Source organism: Rana temporaria, chromosome 5 (assembly GCF_905171775.1).
Source record: "Rana temporaria chromosome 5, aRanTem1.1, whole genome shotgun sequence".
Taxonomy (NCBI): domain Eukaryota; kingdom Metazoa; phylum Chordata; class Amphibia; order Anura; family Ranidae; genus Rana; species Rana temporaria.
In genome coordinates this window covers 213,365,190-213,387,391 of record NC_053493.1, presented here as the reverse complement: position 1 = coordinate 213,387,391, position 22,202 = coordinate 213,365,190, and the positions used below count along the sequence as shown (strand labels likewise).

The window sequence follows — 22,202 nt, the reverse complement described above, 5'->3', positions numbered from 1 at the left end:
ACCTTGATTTGATTCAGGTCATGTGCATCTCCCTCTCCAGATGTCAGCTATAGACACACAAGAAGCACGACCTGTAATGATTACAGATACCCCTCAGCATGACCTCTTTGAGGCTCATTATGCAGAAGTGCCTGAGTGCGTGCCCTGTAAGTAGTGAGCTTCTGTCCACACAGCGTGACACTTGTACACCCCCCTCTGAACTACATACACCACTGACAAAGGAAGCACAAGACAAGGGACTGCTTATATTTAAGACTGGCACAAAAAGGTACAGTGATACCACTATTATACAACCACTTTATAGAACTGGAATCATAACAAATGTAAATTAGGATTCACTTAAGCTGACCACATACAGTGGACATGAGGAAATAATCTGACTAATAAAAGATTGGATTTTTACACTAATCTCCACAAAGAGCCTGATGTTTAATTCCTGTGACAAAGGATCTGCAACACTGACTTTGTAAGGACCAGCAAGACCTTCTGTCTACTACTGTTTACATACTGAATCCTTCTTTAGATCTAAAACAACAGTCTTCATTATTTCAATTCCCCAAATATTAAGCTATATATTTTAGGACAGGTGTCACCTTTATGTAATAATAGTAAAGCAGAACCTTCCACAAGATCAGTCCCAATAAAAAAATGCAACCCAACCCTTCCTCCTGAACTTTAAGTAATTTACCTAAGGCCTCGTACACACGACCGAGTTTCTCGGCAGAATTCAGTCAGAAACTCGGTCGGAGCCGTATCCTGCCGAGAAACCCGGCCGTGTGTACACTTTCGGCCGAGGAAGCCGACGAGGATCTCGGCGAGGAAATAGAGAACATGTTCTCTATTTCCTCGTTGTTCAATGGGAAATTTCGGCTCGTCGAGATCCTCGGCGGCTTCACAAGGAACTTGACGAGCAAAACGATGTGTTTTGCCCGTCGAGTTCCTCGGACGTGTGTACGGGGCCTGAGAAACTCTAGTGATCAACTTTTAAAGAGACTGTATTCCATATAGTAGCCTGCCTGGAATTTAACCTCAAGCCCTGTGCAGACTTTTGGGAGAGATATTGAGCAAACCGAAGGAGCATTGACATGACTACAACTATAAAAATCTGCAAACAAACTACTGATGCTATACGGTAGAGAAATGTGCAATTCTTAAGTCCTGTACACATTAAAAGAAAAACGTCCGAAAAATACAGCGTTCGATTGTATGATAATCGGTACAGAGCTTTTGAGAGCCGATCACGACAGTTCATCTCATATTATTCGATCAGACATGCACGAAAATTATTCTCGTACGATACCAAATCGTACGATTTACGTTTAATCAGTACAGTTGTTGTTTGAAAACACAATACAATACAAATACCCTACAACATTGCTTCCGATTTTTTATTGTGTCGTATGAGAATTTTCGTAACTTTAGTAAACTCTTAATGTTTGATATGCGACTAGTATGCAGAAAAACCCCAGACTATCTGACGTCAGATTTTCGGATCATGTGTATGGCACTTTAGAAGTTATAGTATATTCAAACTGAAAACACGTTAAATGTATACAGTTATACAGTAAGTTTTATAATAGTTTTTTTTTTTATGAAACCGGAGCTCTTCTTCATATGTATAGTCATTGCATGTTCAGTGCCACGGCTTTGTTCTGCACTGACACTGATGTTAGAATGGGGTGACCTGCCATGAAACATAAATAACCCAATTGAAGGCATGCCCAATTTACTTATGAAACCCTTTTACAATAAAGTTATCTACAGGAGTAAAGCTGGCCAAACACTGACCAAAATGACTGGTTCAGCAGGGACTAGCCACATTTCAATCACTGATTGGACCCCACCAATCTTAACAACCTACACCACATCTGCATGCTTCCCTTTTTATCCAAACTGCTTGAACATATGGTCTACAGCCACCTCACCAAGACTAACTATTGATCCCCTTCAGTCTAGATTTCGCTCTCAACACTCCACAGAAACTACTCTCCTAAAACTCACAAACGATCTACTAACAGCCAAAACTAATGGACCCTATTCTTTACTTCTACTCCTGGACCTTTCTGCTGCCTTTGATATGGTTGACCACCCCCTTCTCCTCAAAAGACTCCACACCTTTGGTCTCTGTGACTGTACTCTTTGCTGGTTCTCATCCTACCTATCTAACCGCATATTTAGCATTACTTACAATTGTACTTCCTCCTCTCCTCTTCCCTTCTCTGTCGGGGCCCCCCAAAGCTCTGTTCTTTGACCTCTCCTATTCTCGATCTACACCTCCTCCGTAGGTCAGCTGATAGCTTCCTATGACTTCCAATACCACCTCTATGTGACGACACCCAAATGTATCTCTCTACCCCTCAGCTCACTCCTTGAGTTTCCTCAAGTATCACTAATTTACTAACAGACATAGCCTGGATGTTACACCACTCCCTCAAACTTAATTTATCCAAAACTGAGCTCATAATTTCTCCTCCCCTAATATCTCTGTCAAGATCAATGGTACAACTATCAGCCCATCCCTGCATGCCAAGGTGTAATCCTGGACTCTGAACTATCCTTTTGGCCCCACGTTTAATCACGGTCCAAATCTTGCAACCTCTACCACCACAACATCTCCAAAATACGCCCCATTTCTAACCAATGACACCACAAAGCTACCAGTTCACTCCCTAGCCATCTTTTGCCTCGATTACTGCATCTCCTTCTCATAGGCTTACCTTTACACCCCCCTTCAGTCAATTATGAATGCTGCTATCAAGCCACCTTACCAACCACCCAGTGTCTGCTACTCCTAAATTAAAAATACTAACAATAACTTACAAAACCATCTACAACTTGGCCCCCAGCTACATCACTAACCTAGTCTCAAAAATACCAACCTAATCTTTACCTTCATTCCTCCCAAGAGCTCCTGTTCTCTAGCTTCCTTGTAACCTCCTCCCATGCTCGCCTCCAGGACTTTTCCAGAGCCTCTCTTATACTGTGGAACTCATTACACCAATCTGTCCAATTATCTCCTACTCTGTTTGCTTTTAAAAGATCCCTGAAAACCCATCTCTTCAGAGAAGCCTATTCTGCCCACACCTAACAACTGTACTTTCATTTTCTCCATCAGCTCATCCTCCAAAGCTATTATATTTTGCATCACTTGACCCTCCCTCCTAGATTATAAGCTCTAATGAGCAGGGCCCTCCGATGTTGGCGCTATATAAATCTTATATAATAATAATAATAATAATAATAATAACAAACATGTATGACTATGGGTGTCCGAAAAAATAAATAAAGAGGTTCTGTTTAGTTATATGCCTTCATGCAGATGAGGCTTATCAAAACTATACAGTATGAGTAACCTACCTTTCATGTACAGAAAACTGTGGAAATAAGGCAGTGTAACACAACTATAGACGGAATCTCTTCTATAAGAGAGCTCATCATCTGTGTCAAACCTTGAATCAAAGTCTTCTTCACTGTCTTCAAACTGGAAAGAAACAAAGGGGCAGTGTTAAGAAAGCCATCAATTTTGTTTATTTATACCTATATCATTTGAGCATTATATCTGCGAACATGAATGCCCATCACAGTGAGCCTTATTTTGCTGACATCGGCTGAATTCGACTGACAACACAGAGCCTATCCAGGCTCTGAGGGATCCCGACAATGTCCACCCAGATGCCTGACCGGCAGCTAGCTCAGCCTCTCAGCATACCACTGAGGCCCCGTACACACGACCAGTTTCCTCGGCAGAATTCAGCTTCCGACCGAGTTTCTGGCTGAATTCTGCCAAGGAAACTGGTCGTGTGTACACTTTCGGCCGAGGAAGCCGACGAGGAGCTCGACGAGGAAATAGAGAACATGTTCTCTATTTCCTCGTTGTTTTATGGGAGCTCTCGGCCCGCCGAGCTCCTCGGCGGCTTCAGGGCTGAACTGGCCGAGGAACTCGATGTGTTTGGCACGTCGAGTTCCTCGGCCGTGTGTACGGGGCCTCAGAGTCTGGGCCAGTCGCTCCCACTCTCTGCACAGCTCAGTGCTCCAGGTACAGAGCAGAGCGAAGAACGAGAACTGAGCAATCAGTGGTCTTTGATCATTCGGTTCTCAGTCTTAGGGGTGGGGCAACTGCAAAATCAGATTGATGTTGTAGCCTTTTAAGTGAGTATGTACATTACTTTTTTTTTGTAAACCAGCACTTTTCTTTTGAGGTCATTTTCACTTTTCTTGCAGAAGAAACAATGTGCCACATCTAAATATGTTTTCCATCTGTCAATAAGTGTAGACACACAAGACAGTGGTCATATTTATAAAACAACATGCCATTAAAGGAGACCTGCCATTAAATAAAGGGATTGAATTTCTTCTGAAAGTGCTTTCTGAGTCACGTATCTGGAACAGGCATTCAGCATATAAAGTCAGATTACTGTCAGAACTTCTGATTTGCAAACATATTCTAGGTTAGTGATTCAGCAAGTACTGAATATAGGGTCACTTAGTTAAAATGTCTGACTGCTAGTTTGTACATAATGTTTTTTACCCAACATGCACACCCCCTCTTCAGTATGACTGTGAATCGTACCCTTCTCTGTAAAGCATTACAACAGCCAAAAGTTTCAATTGCCTAATTTTCTTGCTGGTTGATATTATATGAACATTTGTTTCATTATGTCGTCAGGTTAACCAATTATATTAAAATCATATTAGTCATAACCAATAAGATCAGCCCCATGGGGAATGTATTGACAGATTCATGACACATTCACTGCAGGTGAATTTTGCTGGTGCATCTATTTAAATGGCAATGGTTGATTTACCACCAGTGAATGTTTGATGAAAGTCACAATTACTGCATTAAAAATATACCCCTATTGACTAGCTTTACAAGACAAATGGACAAACTACTATATGCAGAAACAAGGTTTTTAAAAGATATATTTAAAAAAAAAAAGCTCTACATTCCCCTGATTTGGAAAATCAGTAACAAAGCTATGTAGTATGCAGCAATCAAAAACATATTATCAGTTACGGTTAACTTTATCTTTAGGCTTTCTAGTAATCTCAGTTTGCAAAGTGTGTGGCTAAATTAAACATGATCAACACTTAGTTTAGTAAAGTTTAAAATATTTCCATTTTAGGTAGACAAACAGAAAAACTGTTGAAATACTGGGGTTGATTACTAAAGGCAAATAGACAATTCACTAAGCTCATGGGGAAATTCCCTTGCAAAGTACAACTTTCCTTTCAAAAAGAAAAGCCTATTTTCCTTAAGTAAATTAACCCTATAGATTTACTTTCCATTGAAATTATATAGAGTTTGTTTGAATGATTTGTTCAAAGCCTGGTAGCCTACCTGTTGTATGAGTAGTACACATGGCACAGAAAGGCTGTAGTCAGCATTCTGCTGTCACAGTTAGATTCAGCTGTTAGTAGCTGGTCACATTCAACAGAGCTTGTTCTGTAAGGTTGAAGATATTTCCCCATTCATACGGTAGTTTCTTTACTTTTAATTAAAACTGAGGATGCTACTTGGATAAGTGGCAAAACTTCTTCAACATCATAGAACATGTCTATTTGAATGTGACTAACTACGACTAGCTACACCATGACCTGTGTACATGAAAACCCTCACAGATAAAATTCAGTTTACTTTCTGTATGCAGCATATATGCTTTAGCAGGTAAATGATTAACTGGAGGTGTCTGGAAAAAAGCCTAATGCCCCGTACACACGATCGGAATTTCCGATGGAAAAAGTCTGATGGACTTTTTCCGATCGTGTGTAGCCCCATCAGAGTTTTTTCATTGGAAATTCCGATGAATTCCATCAGAGTTTAGATATAGAACATGTTCTATTTTTTTCCGATGGAATTCCGATGTGATTTGGCCGGGCAAAAGCCTGATCGTGTGAACACGGCATAAGTAATCCAAAAACCAAGCTATTATAAAAATTAACTGTAAATACAATTGTGTCCAGGGCAAACACTTCCATTTTTTTAAATATGGCAAATAACAAAGTCACAGTAAAACTTACAAATAATAAAGTTATAGTAGAACTTACAGAAGACTGTGCACCTTCTGAACTGAATCTGTATGCAGATGAGCTGTTGTATGTCCCTATGGAACACTGGTAATCAGGAGACCACTGACTACTGTGTGAGTTAGAAAATGTTACACTGCTTCCAGAGGTGATGGCCCCATCTTGATAATCACCATGATCATAATCATAATCCGCATCTGGGATAAAAGGGTTTGCAAGACCAATTGGTCCATTGTGTGCTTTTTCTGGCACACAGTAAGAAGACTCTCCCCCAGTTGTTTTATTAAAAGGTTTTGCCTCTTGTCCTTTAGAGATTAATGTATTACTTGGCACGTTTGGAGGTGCTGGCCCAACTGTGTAGTTCATATAGGGATCCTCTTCAGAGGAATCATCACTGGTCCGAATTCCACTTGTTCTTTGGTCTGAGTGCCCATGTTCACTAGGGTTAGGTGAATCCTTAAACACATCATCATCAGCAACAAACCCTTCATCTACCTCTTCCTCAGGGTATGGCTGACTGAAGTTAAAATTCGGCTTTTCACAGCTAGCAATGCCATTGAGGTCATCTGGAAGGGCATCACTTACAGAAAGGGACATTTCAATGTTCTTAACACATTCATCAATCTCATCAAAATTAAGAGAATCAAGAAACTCCTGAGCGGCTTTACATGCTTCTTCTTCTAATCGCTTCAACTCCTGGTCACGGAGCTCCTGCAGCCGCTGTAAAGATCCCTCTGTTAAAGATAGTTCTTGCTTTTCCTTCATGCGCTGTAAGTCATCAATTTCTTTTTCTAGTCTGAGAATTTCTTCCACCTGCTTGTTCTCCTTCTGTTTCGCTAATTCAACTTTTTCTCCGGTCTCTCTCTGAGCTTCCAACATGGTAGTAAGTTCCTGCTGTCTTCTTGCTTCCTCAGCCTACAATCATGGACAATAAAGAAGTATAAGTCTCCTCTCAAACCAAATAATGCTGACGCTACATTTGTAGTTCACTATTCAATAAATTAAAATACCAAATTTTCGCTGCTTGTTCCATTACATCAAAAAGTTACAAGAAAATCAAACACAATATGCATCCAAAAAACTTTATGGACGCAAAAAAAAAAAAGACAATCAGAACATGCAAATAGGAGAGTTAACTGATTTGATAAAATGTCTGCAATTCAAGCATTCAGCCTTGACTTATGGATTTGCATGCAAAGGGAAGAACAGTAAAAGCAAAACCACTGTACTAAGTGGGTAGCAAAAATTGCATGTATGGACATCCCCATGTAAATATAAAAAAACTAAGTATAAATAAAAACATGGTTTACATTTACACATACTGACACAATTATTTAAAACATTTTATGCTGGCAGATGAGCGGTAAACCATAAGGGGTATGAAGGGTGTATGAACATTTAAGAAAGATATGGACAGATCAATAATAAAAAATTTACAGAACAGACACAGCAAATAGTCTAAACCCAAAAGTTTGAATATGTCTGCCGGGGAAAAAAAAGTTGTAATCTTACTCTACAAACAATGAAATGTTTCTGAAAAATTCTAGCGGTGGCAGCCCGTAATGCAGGGCACAGGGAGGCGGCCCCCCTCGCCATGTGTCCAGCCCCCTAATCTACATGCAGAGCGCCGGATGCACGGATTCCAATGGTTTTTTTTTTAAGCATGTGATTAGAACCTGAGGCTCTAATAGGCTTCAAAAAAGGGCGGGCAGTGATCTGCGCCCCAAGCCCACCCAGTTGTGTGACAATAGCGAATGAGACCCATTTCCTGATTGGCTGAAAGGAGAAGCGAACCCATTGGCCTAGGACGAGGAGGGAGGAATCGCACAGCCGCCATGAGGAGATGCAGGAGAAGCCACTGGGGGGGCGGATGGTGCGATTGACCTGACTGATGGGGGAGAAGAAAATTGGGGGTTGGTGCAGGGCGTAAAAAACAAACAAAAAAAACCACTAGTCGCCACTGTGTATTAGTCTGTCATGATGGAGAGATTTCCTGTCCCTTTGACATTATGGTAACATGAAGGGAAGTGAGGGAACAATTTCAAGGGGCTACAAACAGCAATAAAAACCTGGAGAGAGTTCTAGACAGGATTTATGTACTCCTTTAAAATCTCTTTCTCTGCTGAGAAAAACCTTTGAGTTATATAGCCCAAAGGTTTAGGGCTTCCTGTGTCCCTCAACAGATAAGAAAGAAAACATGTGATAGCTAGAGATACACTTTTAGTATATTGATTGATAAATACAACAACATAGCAGTACATCAATAGAAAGAGTTTCAATGGTATGTTACAGTTTAGTTTCAGCTAGGGTTGCAAACCTTATTCCTTTCATGAGAGAAATAGGTTGCCATTACTAATCTCTTTACCTTGGTTCACACCTACGCGTTTTTTAGTGTGTTTTTCAGAAACGCACTACAGTCCATATAACATGGTTTTCTATGGGACATGTTCACATCTATGCATTTTTAGCTCTTGCATTTTTTGGAAAGGGTCAGGGACTTTTTTTCCAGCAGCAGATTGTGTTTTTGGTGCAATAAACTTCAATGGAACCGCACCAAAAATGCAAGTGTTGTGTCTTTGATAAATTTTTAAGGTGTTTTTTATGTGTTTTGCATTTTTTTTGGCCAATAGGAAAGTATGCCAATTTTAGGTTAAAGTTAGCATTAAATGTTAGGGTTAAGGGCTTGGGTTAAAGAGGAAGTAAACCCTGATGGGTTTTACTTCATCTTTATTTCCCTGCAAAGGTAAAGCATAATGGGCTACTATGCATCGCATAGTAGCCCAATATGTGTCACTTAACTGAAACCGATGAAAAAGGTACACACGACTGGTTTCCTCGGCAAAAAAGCTCTCCCACCAAGTTTCTTGATGGATTCTGCCGAGGAAACCGGTCGTGTGTACGAGGCCTCAGAATGTACCGTATGTATTTTGTTTTGGGGGTTAGGTGGGGACCCTAATGTTAACACACTTCATACTGCAAGCAATCTGTGCACCCATTACCTGCTTGGCTTGTAGTTCTGCTTCTTGTCTTTGTATTTCCCTGTGGAGAAAGGTAATTCACATATGTAATTTAGTACAAATTTTTCACTACAGAAAAACTTTGCAATACCATATTTCTCACTAAATAGCATCATAAAATAGCATCGTATTTGCATCACTAATGCCTAAAAAGTGTTAAACAAGCAGAAGTAAGCCTGCTTACTCAGTTGTTAAAGCACTGCAGTTATCTTTCACATTTCAAAATTAGATGCAGTAATTCTGGGGGCAGACATTACCTCCTATCCCTGATTAACTTGTACAGAGGGTCACTAAAATGCATGCTAAAAAAACATAAATTGTATGATGCCTCTTACCAACAGCAGCAATGGGTGGCAAGGTGGGATTTAGTGTAAAGTGTTACAATCATCAGACCCCTTGCTACTTACTTGGAATTTTAAGCCTTCCGTTCTTCGAAATATTACATATTTACCATTTAAAGCATTCAAGAGGATCTCTAGAGTCTACAACACCACCTAGGCATTGAAGAAACTGCAGAACCTGCAGTACAGCTATTTGAGGGCACACAAACCTAGTGGCTGATACTGCCTCTTACACCCATGGGTTGTTACTGATTTATGGTGATATCTGTATCTGATGTTCTAGACTCACCTCGCTCCCAGTTGTAACACATTACAAAGCATTTTTCTACTTCCAGTTACCTAGAGGTTCATTAATGAGTGTATTCACCCAGGATTAATACAACATTCCACCAAGAGTGACACATTTTTACACAAGATTTAATAATAAAAAAAAAGTGTGAACCTTAGGTAAACGTTATGTGAATCTTGTGTGAATTTTTTTTTTTTAACTTGTAATTGTTGTATATGTTTTATTCTTATGCTCAAATTATAATACACAGAAATGACACATGTCAATACATAAAGGCCTATTCATACCTGTAATGAGTTCATTACAGGCATACCCCACTTTTAAATACACAATGTTTTTTTTTTACTAAAGCTGGAAAGTACAAAGTCAGGCTCACTTCTGCATAGAAACCAATGAGCTTCTTACCCCAGCTTGTTCAATTAAGCTTTGGTAATACAACCTAGAAGTTCATTGGTTTATATGCAGAAGTAAGCCTGATTTTGCACGTTCCAGCTTTAGTAAATAAGCATTGTGTACTAAAAAGTGGGGTATGCCTGTATTTCCTACAGAAAATGTACTAGTAAAAATGCAACAAACAGGATACTCGATAAAAATGAAAGACGTTAAAACCATAAATGTAATAGGCGAAGGCTTTCGATGATGTTAAATAGATTGTCAAACCCTTACCTATAGAAAGAAGTTACGCTGATATGTACATCTTTTGCTTGTGCAAGAAATGTAATAAACACTATTGAAACATAAAACCATAAATGTGTACAGTGTCTAACACCTAAAATTTGTATCCCTTTTGTAAATAAAAAAAATTAAAGACTTTGTAAATCAGCTGTTAAAATGCACATGTATAGACAATGCACCCCTATTTATAACAGCTATAACTAAAAATGATATACATATAAAACATACATATTTTTGCAGATAACCGTTAAAGACCACTTTAGGCAGAAGTATAGAAAATAACTTTGACGTTGTGTTGATCACATACCTTTCTTCTGCTTCTTTCTTTAACCGTTCTTCTTCCTGCCGTTTTCGTTCCTCCTCTTTCTTAAGCCTTTCTTCCTCCTCTCTCCTCCTCCTTTCTTCTTCCTTTCTTCTTTTCTTGTCTTCCTCTTCCTTCCGCTTCTGCTCCCTTAGCTGCTTGTACAAACGCCGGGCTAGCTGCCCACGCATCTGCTTCTGGAAGGTCAGGGCAGCTTTTTTGAGACGTAAAAACTTTGTCCTCCACAGGAAAGCCCGATAGTTCTTCTGTATCACCACAATGCAATGTAGCACCTTTCTGTACTGCTTCCTGATGAAACAAACAAGATTGTTCCACACACCAGAATCGATAAAACATAATCCATTCTATTTATGCCTCCTGTTTGCAGCAGGTGTCACTTGCAGAGGAACAACCGAAATATAAATTACACCCACTATAAACGCCATGCACAGTCAACAGACAACAGCTAAATTCTGGCTAAGCTAATACCAAACACAACGCTATCTTTCTTTACTCTGACACGACAGTGTCTTGTAAGAGAAGAATAAGCTCTGATATATGCCATGCTTACAGAAGAAGTAATTACACACAGCAGGGTGCCTTTCTGGGTGACATATTGTCTTATATGTACAGCCAGGGCTCATATGCACATGAAAAGAGATTACCTCATTATGCAAACAGCTATTGAACTGTCGACCATTGACTTTTCGTAGACATACAAAGGTAAACAGATGCCTGCTATTGGTCAAGATTTAATACATAATGTATGATACTTAGTTATCTGAGCTTACAAAAACCTATACATAAAGGCATTAATAAATATGTGTTGGGTTTTCATTATTTAAAGTGAGTTAGCTAAACTTGACCAATGTGAGAATATAAGGCTTGCACAGTGCAAACAGCAATAATCTGTAGTAACCCATAGTAACACGGCATCAGCCTTTTGTTTCATTCAGGGGTGATTTACTAAAGAAAAGTGGACTGATGTTGAACCTATTTGCTTTCAGCATCCTCTCATTTGCAGGAAGTTTTAAAAAAATTCCAGTACTAAAGCTGCCCACATCAGAATTTTGGACGGTGATGAGGGTGTGACCGGATGTAGGAGTGTGGAGTTTGGAGTGTGAGGAAGACATGTGAGATGGAGAGAGGTGTATGCTGAGTCCTCCACAGCCCCTCTACTCCCTGCATATGAAGCCGGCCGGAAATATCAAGTCTGACTACTGAAGCGTATGCCCCGATCTTATTGCTGTAGTTGCCGCTGACTGGGTGACTTACCTGCCGATGACTTTGGGCCCGGGGGTCGCTGGGGATCTGTGGCTGACTGTTGCCTGTCCGTCCGTCCGCCCGCCTGTTTGGGGGGGCTCGCGCTGGAGCTACGTGGGGGCAGCGCTGGGAGTGGAGGAGACCCGGAGGTGGAGGTCCGGCTGCAGCCGGTGAGCGGAGCTCGCGATTGGAGAGCGGAGGTCACCTGACTAGATCAGACTAGACCACGTGAGCGGCGCTGTGAATCCCGGCGTGTCTTGGCAGAGAGACGGGGAGAGAGGGGAAGGAGGTGCTGGAGACAACCAGGGGGTGATACCCAAGAGATATCCAAAGGACCCTTGGAGGGTCCCCCCCCCCACCGAACCTGCTTGACATATCCCTTTATAGCCCAATATAGTGCAGGAGGAAGGACAGGAGAGGTGCTCAAGCCGGAAGACAGCAGCCCCTGAAAAGAAAACCTACAGTTGATGGGAGCCTGAAGCCGGTCTTGTTTTAAAAAGGGAAAAACTTTGGAGAAACAGCATAAAAGTGAGTAACCCAGCATTATCAAGCATAATATGGATGGAGGGGTATACTGTGCTTTGAACTGAACTGAATTATATGGTGCACTGATGCTTTGATACATGGACTGATTAAATGCTGAGAAGGATTAATTGATCATTGAACTAAGAAGAGGGCTTGATAAAACTTGTAGCACGGATGAATGGGATCTCTTTACCCCCTTAATGCATACATGGGACATGGTGCTATTGTCTGGCTGTTTTTTTTTTTACCTGCGGGAGCTATCTGTGTGACACTCGGCTGTTGATGCTTTTGGTGCCCCCGGTGTTGTCACCTATAAGGGGGATACGGTGATGCTGAGCCGCTCCCTATTATTTACAGTAGACTTATATGAGATCCCCTGATCTGGGCGCTGAAACAGAGGTCAAATAGAGAGAGGGGAAAGAAAAAAAGAGGAAAAAAAAGCTTTTTCTTTCTTCAAAGCAACAAAAACCAAACTTTTATTTTGACCAATCGCCCTATACTGCTACTATTCAGAAGGAGAAAAGGGAGACGCATGCTCTTTTTTTTTTATATTGGGTGTGCTGTTTTTTTTTGTCTTGACCCTTAGAAACGGCTTTTCTTGGACTCCTAACATTAACAGTAACAGAAAGCTGGGCACAAGTGAAATACCTGTTGCCTTACAAAAATCAGGGGAAAGTGCAGGGCATCTGCTCTGCAAATATAAATCGCATAGATGCAGCAGCTACGCTCAGGAAAGGAGAAGAACTCACAACACCCGGCAGTTGCTGCTAAATTAGAGTCACATGCCCATTCCTCTGCCCAGACGCCTACGTCAACAAAAAAGACGGCGCAACTAAAAACACAGGGTGGGGTGGCCGACAGAAAAAGCCAAGGACAGTCAGCAGCTACTACTATACAGGGCTCAGCAGGAATGTTAACAATAAAAACATCAAATAAAAACCCTGAGGTGATGGAACAGAATACGGCGGTAACAGCTGAGATGTGCTTACCCGTGGAAACGGAACCAACACTAAAGGATGTATTTACAGTTGTGAGCGCATGTAAGAGTGCACTAAAAGAACTTTGTACCCAGATGAAAGAGGTAAAAGAGGATTTGGTACTGGTCCGCCAAGAATTGCAAAGAACAGCGGAAAGGACCTCTGCACTGGAGGCAAGGACAAGCCAGCTGGAAGACGATGTATACCCATTAATAAACGAGGTGAAAAACCTGAAGGAGCAGATGTGCAGACACGCATCAAAGATGGATGAGATGGAGAACCGTCTCAGAAGAGATAATGTTAGGATGGTGGGACTGCCAGAAAAGAGCGAGGGCTCCAACCCTATAGAGTTCCTTGAAAAATGGTTTATCGAGATCTTCGGAAGAGAGACATTTTCAACGACATTTTCTATTGAGAGAGCACATAGAGTTCCTTTTAGAGCTCCGCCAGCAGGGGGACGCCCCAGGCCGCTCCTTATGAAGTTCCTAAATTATAGAGATAAAGTTGCACTGCTGCGGACAGCAAGAGCGGCGGGAAACATTTCTTTTAAGGACACTAAGATTTCATTGTATTCTGATTTTTCACCAGAATTACAGAGACGGAGGGCAGAGTTCATTTCAGCTAAACGGGCATTACAGAAACATGGGTTGACTTATGCCCTTCTTTACCCAGCAAGGCTACGGGTGGCGACCGAGGGCGGGATTCAGATCTTTGATACCCCGGCGAGTGTAGAGAGATGGCTGGATGAGAATAAGGATAAGTGGTAGATAATCTGAGCAAGAGGGAAGGGGGGGGGGAAATGGGGAAAAGAGATATTTTCCTTTTTTTTTTATTTTTTTTTTTTGTTTTGTCCCCTGCTCTCTCCCCCTCAGGAAAATAGCAAACAGAAAATTAAAAATTAAAAACAGGGGGGAGGAGAGGGGGGAGGAGGACGAGCATAGTTTTTCGAATGGGATGGGAAGGGAGTGAAAGTGAGGAATACATGGTGTGGGAGACGGTCACTGGAATGCCCTCAGGGGAACACCAGGTTAGGTGGAGGAGGGGGGAGGGAGGGGGGAGGAGGGAGGAGGGGGGGAGGATGGGTGGGAGGGGAAGGGAGGATAGGCACACGATACACAGGAATAAAGTGTTCATTAATATAAGTAAAATGCATGTAAAACACGAATTGAAGGAGAGTATAGAAGGTAACGATAATGACAATGCACAGAGAAATAAGATAATTGAGAAAGGGCAAGGAAATACACAATGGGGGAAAGCTTGTCACAGGAAAGTGGAATTTTAGAGGAAGGGAAGAGGAAAGGCAATTTTTTTTTTTTTCTTTTCCTCTTTTTTTCTTTTTTTTCTTTTTTTTTGCATGGAAATAATATTTGATTGTATATACACTCTTTTGGGATGTTGGGTTATACCATTTAATAGACACGGTAAAAAAGAAATAGATGTGAGTCATCCACAATTTAAAACAAAGAAATTTAGGGTAAAGTTTGATTATGTAATCGTCGTTGGGATTGATACCCCTGACAATCCATGATATACTACACACTGTTAAATGCTAAGTAAAACATTGAGTCTAGGCTCATGGAATGTCAGGGGCCTGGGGACAGCAGCCAAAAGAGCTGCAGTGCTCTCAATGATGTAAATAAATGGGATAGAGCTGATATGTCTGCAGGAAACACATCTAACAAAGAATACAACTTACTTACTACAGAGTAAAAAATATCCTATTCAGTATCATGCAGTACACTCCACGTATTCCAGAGGAGTAAGCATTCTAGTTAGAACCGGAGTGAGGTTCTCCTGCAGACACATCAGCATAGATGAAAACGGCCGATATGTTTTTTTGCATTGTAAAATTGACAACAAAATGTATGTAATAGCAAATATTTATATCCCTCCACCTTTTAAAATAGATGTTATGCTCAGATTAAATGAATTTATAATGGGAATGGAGGAAACACCGGTTCTGATAGTTGGAGATTTTAACGAGGTTTTGGATCAAAAGGCTGATAGGTTTCCCGCACCATTAGACCCAGCTCCTAGAGAGAGGACCCGTTTGAGCCAATTTATGGAAGAAGTTGGTCTACTAGATATGTGGAGAGTGAGGAACCCGGGCGCCCAGCAATATTCCTGTTATTCAAGCACGCATTCCACACTCTCCAGGATAGATATGGCCCTTGGGAATCATAAAGCGCTACAGATTATGGGAAAGATAATATACCTGCCACGAGGTGTGTCTGACCACTCCCCAATGATTTTAACTTTAAATTTAGGTGGACAAAAAACCCAGAGAGAGTGGAAAATCAATTCTTATTGGTTTGAGTTAATAAAGGAGTCGGAGGAGATTGTGCCTAAATTAAGGGAATTTGTAGACTTTAATGAAGGTACCACAAGTACCGGGATAGTATGGGATGCTCTCAAGGCATACCTTAGAGGTATCCTGATCCAGCAGGTGGCAAAATTTAATAAAAAAAACAGGGAAGGGGAGGAAAAATCCCGTAGAGAGGCAATGGAGGCAGAAAAAAACTATGTAGAGGATCCAACATCGGAGAAGCAGAAAATATGGCTGGAGAAACAACAAGCATATAAGCTGGTAACCATAAGGGAGGTTGAGACTAGACGACTCTTTCTGCGACAGTCTTCTTTTGCAGAGGGTGAAAGCGTTGGAAGGATGCTGGCGCAAGTGGTGAAGTCTAACTCTTCCCCCTCCAATGTTCAGTCTATTAGAGTAATAGGAGGGGCAATAACATCAGATACCTCAGAGATAGTACAGACCTTCCAGACATATTACCAAAAACTTTATACTACACAGAAGGTGGGGATGGAAAAAGAAATGGTAGACTTCTTGGAGAGGCTAGAGATCCCGTCTATAACACAACTGGAAAGGGAGGAATTAGAAATCCCAATATCACTCGGGGAAATTCAGCAGGCAGTAGCAGATATGGCAAATCAAAAGTCGCCAGGCCCAGATGGACTCCCGACAGAAATATACAAATATTATGGAGAAATATTACTACCAGAGCTCATAAAAGTACTAAATGGAGCCGCCATAGAAGGTAAACTCCCTGCTTCAATGCTGGAAGCAACTATTATAGTTATACCAAAAGAAGGGAAGGACCCTCAAGACCCTGCGGCATACAGGCCTATATCCCTCTTATGCTCTGATGCCAAGATTATAGCTAAGGTCTTGGCAACAAGGCTTAATAGGCTAATCTCAAAGTTAATTCATCCAGACCAGACAGGATTCATAGCTAATAGATCTACCAGCATGAATATCAGAAGAACATTTCTAAATTTACAGACCCCGTCACAGAATGAGGGAACAAGAGCTGTATTGTCACTAGATGTGACTAAAGCCTTCGACAGCGTAGAATGGGGGTATATTTGGAAGGTTTTGGGTAAATTCGGATTCGGCCCGACATTCATTAGGCTGATAAGAATGCTTTATGATAATCCTAGTGCCAAACTAAAAATTAACAACGAATTTTCGGAAAAGATTACTCTTGAGAGGGGGACGAGACAGGGGTGCCCCTTGTCACCCCTGCTCTTCGCCCTAGCGATGGAACCGTTGGCAATAGCCATAAGGTCAAGTACTGAGATAACCGGATTCCAGAGGAAGATGGGAGAGGAAAGAATCGCGCTATATGCCGATGACATTCTCCTCTTCCTGGGGGATACGGAACAATCATTGGTAAAGGCAATGAGTCTGGTAGAAGAATTTGGGAGCTTTACAGGATTAGAAATAAACTGGGGGAAATCCGAGCTGCTCCCGATAGATCCACTTGGAGAAACGGCGATATTGGAAATGCCACAATTAACGGTGGTAGACACAATGAGATATCTGGGGGTATTGGTGACGAAAGATCCGAATCAATACATCCATAAAAACCTAACCCCGCTATTGGCTAAATTTAAACAAAAAATCCATATTTGGAAACGGCTTCCGTTGTCAGTCGCCGGCAGATGCAGTTTAATAAAAATGATTTGGCAACCACAACTGCTATATATACTGCACAATTCTCCAATATGGATCTGCAAAAAGTGGTTCAATAAAATTGAAACTCTCTTCAGAGAGCTTATATGGAAAGGGGGGCAAGCGAGGATCCGTCTCCGTACATTGCAGCTCCCGGTGGGGGAAGGAGGACTTGCAGTCCCCCAACCCGAGATTTACTATCTATCAGCACAACTGCAACAAATAGGAGGATGCAATGTTCCGGGAGGAGGTACCCCTAATGGGAAGATACTACTAAACGGGGTTCCCCATGATACCATCATTGAAGCGCTAGAGGCAGATTCCTTCAGTCACAGGAACCCAACAGTAAAAATGATAACTAAAATATGGAAAACAGTTAAAAAGCTGATGGGATACACCGGGTTTACTGAATACTCTCCATTGTGGAATAATATTAAACTGAAGGAAATCCTCCAGATAGGGAAAGTTAGGACATGGGAAACAAAGGGTATTAAAAGGCTGAGGCAACTGTATAAGGAGGATAGGTATAGGAAGTTCCTGGACCTGAGAGAGGAATTTGGTATACCGCAACACTCATTTTTTACCTACATGCAGGTAGGACATGCCCTTGGGGCCCAATTTGGGTCACAAACTCCAGAATGGAGTGAAACGCCCCTCTTCCAGGTTTTGGCTAATGCAGGATCAACTAAGGGACTCATTTCGGAGATATACGGACAGATATGTAAAAAGGTTAATATAGGTACTAGTCTCCCAAAAATAAGAGAGAAATGGGAGGAGGACATCGGGGAAATAACACAGGATCAGTGGAAGAGGGTCTTGGAGATGGGTCCGAAAGTTTCGGTCTCACCTTCACAGAGGGTCTCCCATCTGATGCTGATAAATCGAGCCTACTATACGCCTAAACGTTTGTTTAAATATGGAAGAAGAATAGATGATAAATGCCCTAGATGCCAAGGGACTGGAGACCTAATACACATGATGTGGCGCTGCCCAAGGCTGTTCCGATACTGGGAGGGAGTGATAAACTATCTAAACGACACATTCGGAACACCCTTGGAGGTGGAGGCCACACTGTGTGTATTGGGATATAGGAAGGAACGGGAGGAGAAGAAGACTACAACAGTTGTAATATTGAGATGCCTGTTTCAAGCCAGGAAATTAATAGCTACAAGATGGCAGGCGGCAACACCCCCGGCAATAAGAGACTGGATCAGGATAGTAAATGAGACGATTTGTAAAGAAAGGGCAGTCTATATAAAAAGAGGCAATCTTAAGGAGTTTGAGGAGATGTGGAAACCATGGTTGGGAAGAGGGGATATTCCTCTCTAGAGGGTAAGAACCATAGATGGGCGGAGTATAATTTTAAATAACATCGTAAGACAAAAGTATATGTGAGTTAACCCAGGAAAACTAAGGGTAATCCTGAAACCTCATCGGGGAGGGGAGATAGTGGACCAAGGGAGTAAGGCCACAGGCCTAATGGCAGAAAAGAACCTTTTTTCCACCTTCCTCTTTTTGTGAGTTTTTTTTTTTTCTCCTTTTTTTTTCTCTTTTTTCCTTTATATTAGAAAGTTAGTTAAGAGGATTTCACTCTTCAGATTTTCTGTACTTGGTAAAAAGATGATGATACATAAATATATGTGGAATAATGTTTGTTCCTGATTTTATTGAATGAAATGCTAAATGACTGAATGTGAAAAAGAAAAAAGATAAATAAAGAATGAATATTTAAAAAAAAAAAGCTGCCCACATTCCTGGATTCTGAGCCCATAGAGATGATTATTTCCTGGAGGGGACTGGCATGATCTGCAACCAACTCCAATGACAAGCAAAACTTACTTTGCATGTGACAACAAATATAGCTGTTTAAGAGTCTCACGTATATGCAAATGCAACTCTCAAATGTCTGCATCAACCCTTTCGAAACAAAATATGAGCAACTTGAGAACATCGTTGGCACATAGCATGTTCTCTTCAGATAATCTTCGTGTACATGCACCAGTGTAGGGAGGGATAAAATGCCTTTTAAATTATTGTTTGTTGCCTGTGTCCTGCTGGGGAGATTTTTCTTTACTTCTTGTCCTGGTGAAGCTACAGGATACAAGAGGAAACCTCTCCAAATTGAACAAAATTCCCATCTAAGATGTCTTAGGAACAGGTGTCTCAAATGAAGGATCTTCCCTCACTTTTTGCTCTATTGATAACACAAAATGTTTGGAGTTTTACGTACTTTCTGTCATAGTGACAGTGGTCACCAGGACAAACAAAGGGGCAATTCTCCCCAGCTGTAACATAGACAGCAATAAAAACCTAACAAACCTATCAAAACTAAATAAAAAACAACTCTATCACACAGCACAGCCCTATGCAGCACACAACTTACAGTGGCTTTCCCTTTCCACCCCAGCCTGCTGAGCTGACTAGACACTGAAACATCAGCTGAAGACTTCCAAAAGACTCACCTACATCAAGCTGCCCAACTATTCCCCAATGATATCATCAAAGCTAGAGAGCTTTATTAATGGATTCTGCATCCTTACACCCTAGGTCCACCCCTTAAACACAGACAGATGAAACGCGTTATAGGGGTGGACTTCTTGTGTAAGGATGCAGAATGTGCTGTCCAATATTTGAAGCTGTATAGCTTTTAAGACATCATTACAGTGCAGATCCTTTTCTTCCTTGTGGTAAGCAACAGAGCAATGATGAGTTTATCCATCTGCTTACCCTGCTCTATCCTCTAAATAACATGTTTGTTGTCAGGACATTTGATTACAGCACAACTGATTGGCTCTCATTCCTGCCTCACCCTCTTCTAGTCTCAATACTCCTGTAAGAGAGATTTCAGAAAGTTGATACAAAGTTAAAGGATCACTAAAGTTATTTTTTTTTCTTTTAAAATAACAAACATGTTATACTTACCTACACTGTGCAGCTCGTTTTGCACAGAGTGGCCCCAAACCTGGTCTTCTGGGGACCCTTGGCGGCTGTCTCGGCTCCCCCCGCAAGGACTCAACACCTTCATGCAATCTCGGTGTTGAGTCTTTGCTGGCGCGCTCCCGTGATACAGCCAGCGGCCATAGCCGACGACTGTATCACTCGGCCCCACCCCCGGCGCACCGCATCATTGGATGTGATTGACAGCAGCGCAAGCCAATAGCTGCGCTGCTTTCAATCAACCAATGACAGAGCCAGGAAGACAGCCGAGAACCCTGCCCGTTCACGGCATGGGACTTTCGAGAGGTCAGGTAAGTAAAGGGGGGTTCGGGGGGCTTCTAATCGGCAGATGTTTTTTCAACTTAAGGTGAAAAAACTTTTACCTTTACAACCCCTTTAAATTCAATTACTTACACTAGTTTTATTTTAAAAATACTCTTATGACTTATTACTCAATATAGAGCCATATTACTTTGTCTGCCTGGAGTGTAGCTTTAACCGACCAACTATAAAATTACGGTCCCTTTTTGATGGACAAGTTGTCTACAACTCAACCATATTTCTATTAACAGCATTTGATTAGATGCAAAATTCAAACTGAATATGATAATGTAACTTTGCTGTCAGTCTCAAATGCTTTTCTAGTGAATTTAGTTACCCTTATTTCAGCATACTAGATTGGATGTCACAAAAAACATAACAATTACCACACAGTATAAATAGGCAATGAATGTGACTATAAATCCATATACATAGTTACATAGTAGGTGAGGTTGAAAAAAGACACAAGTCCATCATGTGTGCATCTATTCTACCATGTTGCATGTGGTCACTTACTGCAGTCTTTATAACCCCTCCAAACTACACAGATCGTTTTTTTATTTTTTTCCTTCATGAGCTGAACATTTCAGCTGCTTAGATGGGAGGAACACATTACAGTTCCAAGGAATGCAGTCTTGGTTCATAAAAACTAAGTACTAGTCACTCCCACAATTTAATAGCTCAAGCATGTTTCACGCACCGTGCCACGAAGCCCATGATGTGTGACTGTACTATCAAGGCTGCCTTGAAGACCTCAACTTCACGTTGCTTCTCCAATTTGTGCTCCAGGGACTCCCGCAGGAAGACCTGTACTCAAAATAAAACAGAGAATTGTTTATTTTTTAAACTGCACACATTCGTCTACAACACCTCCCTGCGCTCCACTTTACACGACTTCTAAATCCTAACAACAGAATATTGCACTTTAGGTTACAGGACAGCAACAATGATTCTTCTATGAAAGTAACATCCTAATTTTCCACTGAAAAAGGCACACTTTAAAATTAAATAATCATGCAAATATGCGAAAAACCAACAATTTACTTTCAGAAGACCAGACTTTTTCCAGACCTATTGGATTTTCAATACACTTCTCAAAAAAATATTCAATGTGCAGTGTATAAAAAATATCAACAGTAATATGGAATGTAATATAAAGAGGGATTTTATACTGAAGTGAATCAAGTCTTCCCTTGGAAATGCAAAGTCTTCTTATGTATCATGTTTTCCCAATGAAAAGAGAGATCAATATAGTGTGCTGAAACAACATTTCTCTGTAAAGATGGCACCAGTGATTTAGCCTTGACAGAAAGATTATAAATAAGGATAATTCAATTTAACACAGAATAACAGCATACAAGTAATGAGGCTGTTATGGAGTACATGTGCCCCTGACAGCTGCAATGGGCTTCCTATTGCACTCTTTCATTTCAATGACATCTGATAGAGAATGATGCTTTCCATACAGCTGTAATGAATGAATATATAATACACAGCAATAGCTCACACTCATCACTCTTCATTCGCTTCCATAATGGGAGATCGCTTCCAAAATGCTCTAA

The 22,202-nt window shown here is 41.1% G+C and overlaps 1 protein-coding gene across 2 annotated transcripts in view; it reads right to left on the bottom strand.

Moving 5' to 3' along the window:
- The window catches only part of LOC120940587 (unconventional myosin-X-like), a 298,063-nt gene that overhangs the window by 36,801 nt on the left and 239,060 nt on the right, over window positions 1-22,202 (bottom strand). For both annotated transcript variants that reach the window (XM_040353533.1, XM_040353534.1), the window contains 5 exons: window positions 21,341-21,447; window positions 10,657-10,959; window positions 9,027-9,066; window positions 6,049-6,942; window positions 3,358-3,481 (listed from right to left, as the gene is read on the bottom strand). In XM_040353533.1, the coding sequence (XP_040209467.1) occupies window positions 3,358-3,481; window positions 6,049-6,942; window positions 9,027-9,066; window positions 10,657-10,959; window positions 21,341-21,447 (1,468 nt within the window). The remainder of the gene's footprint in view (window positions 1-3,357; window positions 3,482-6,048; window positions 6,943-9,026; window positions 9,067-10,656; window positions 10,960-21,340; window positions 21,448-22,202) is intronic.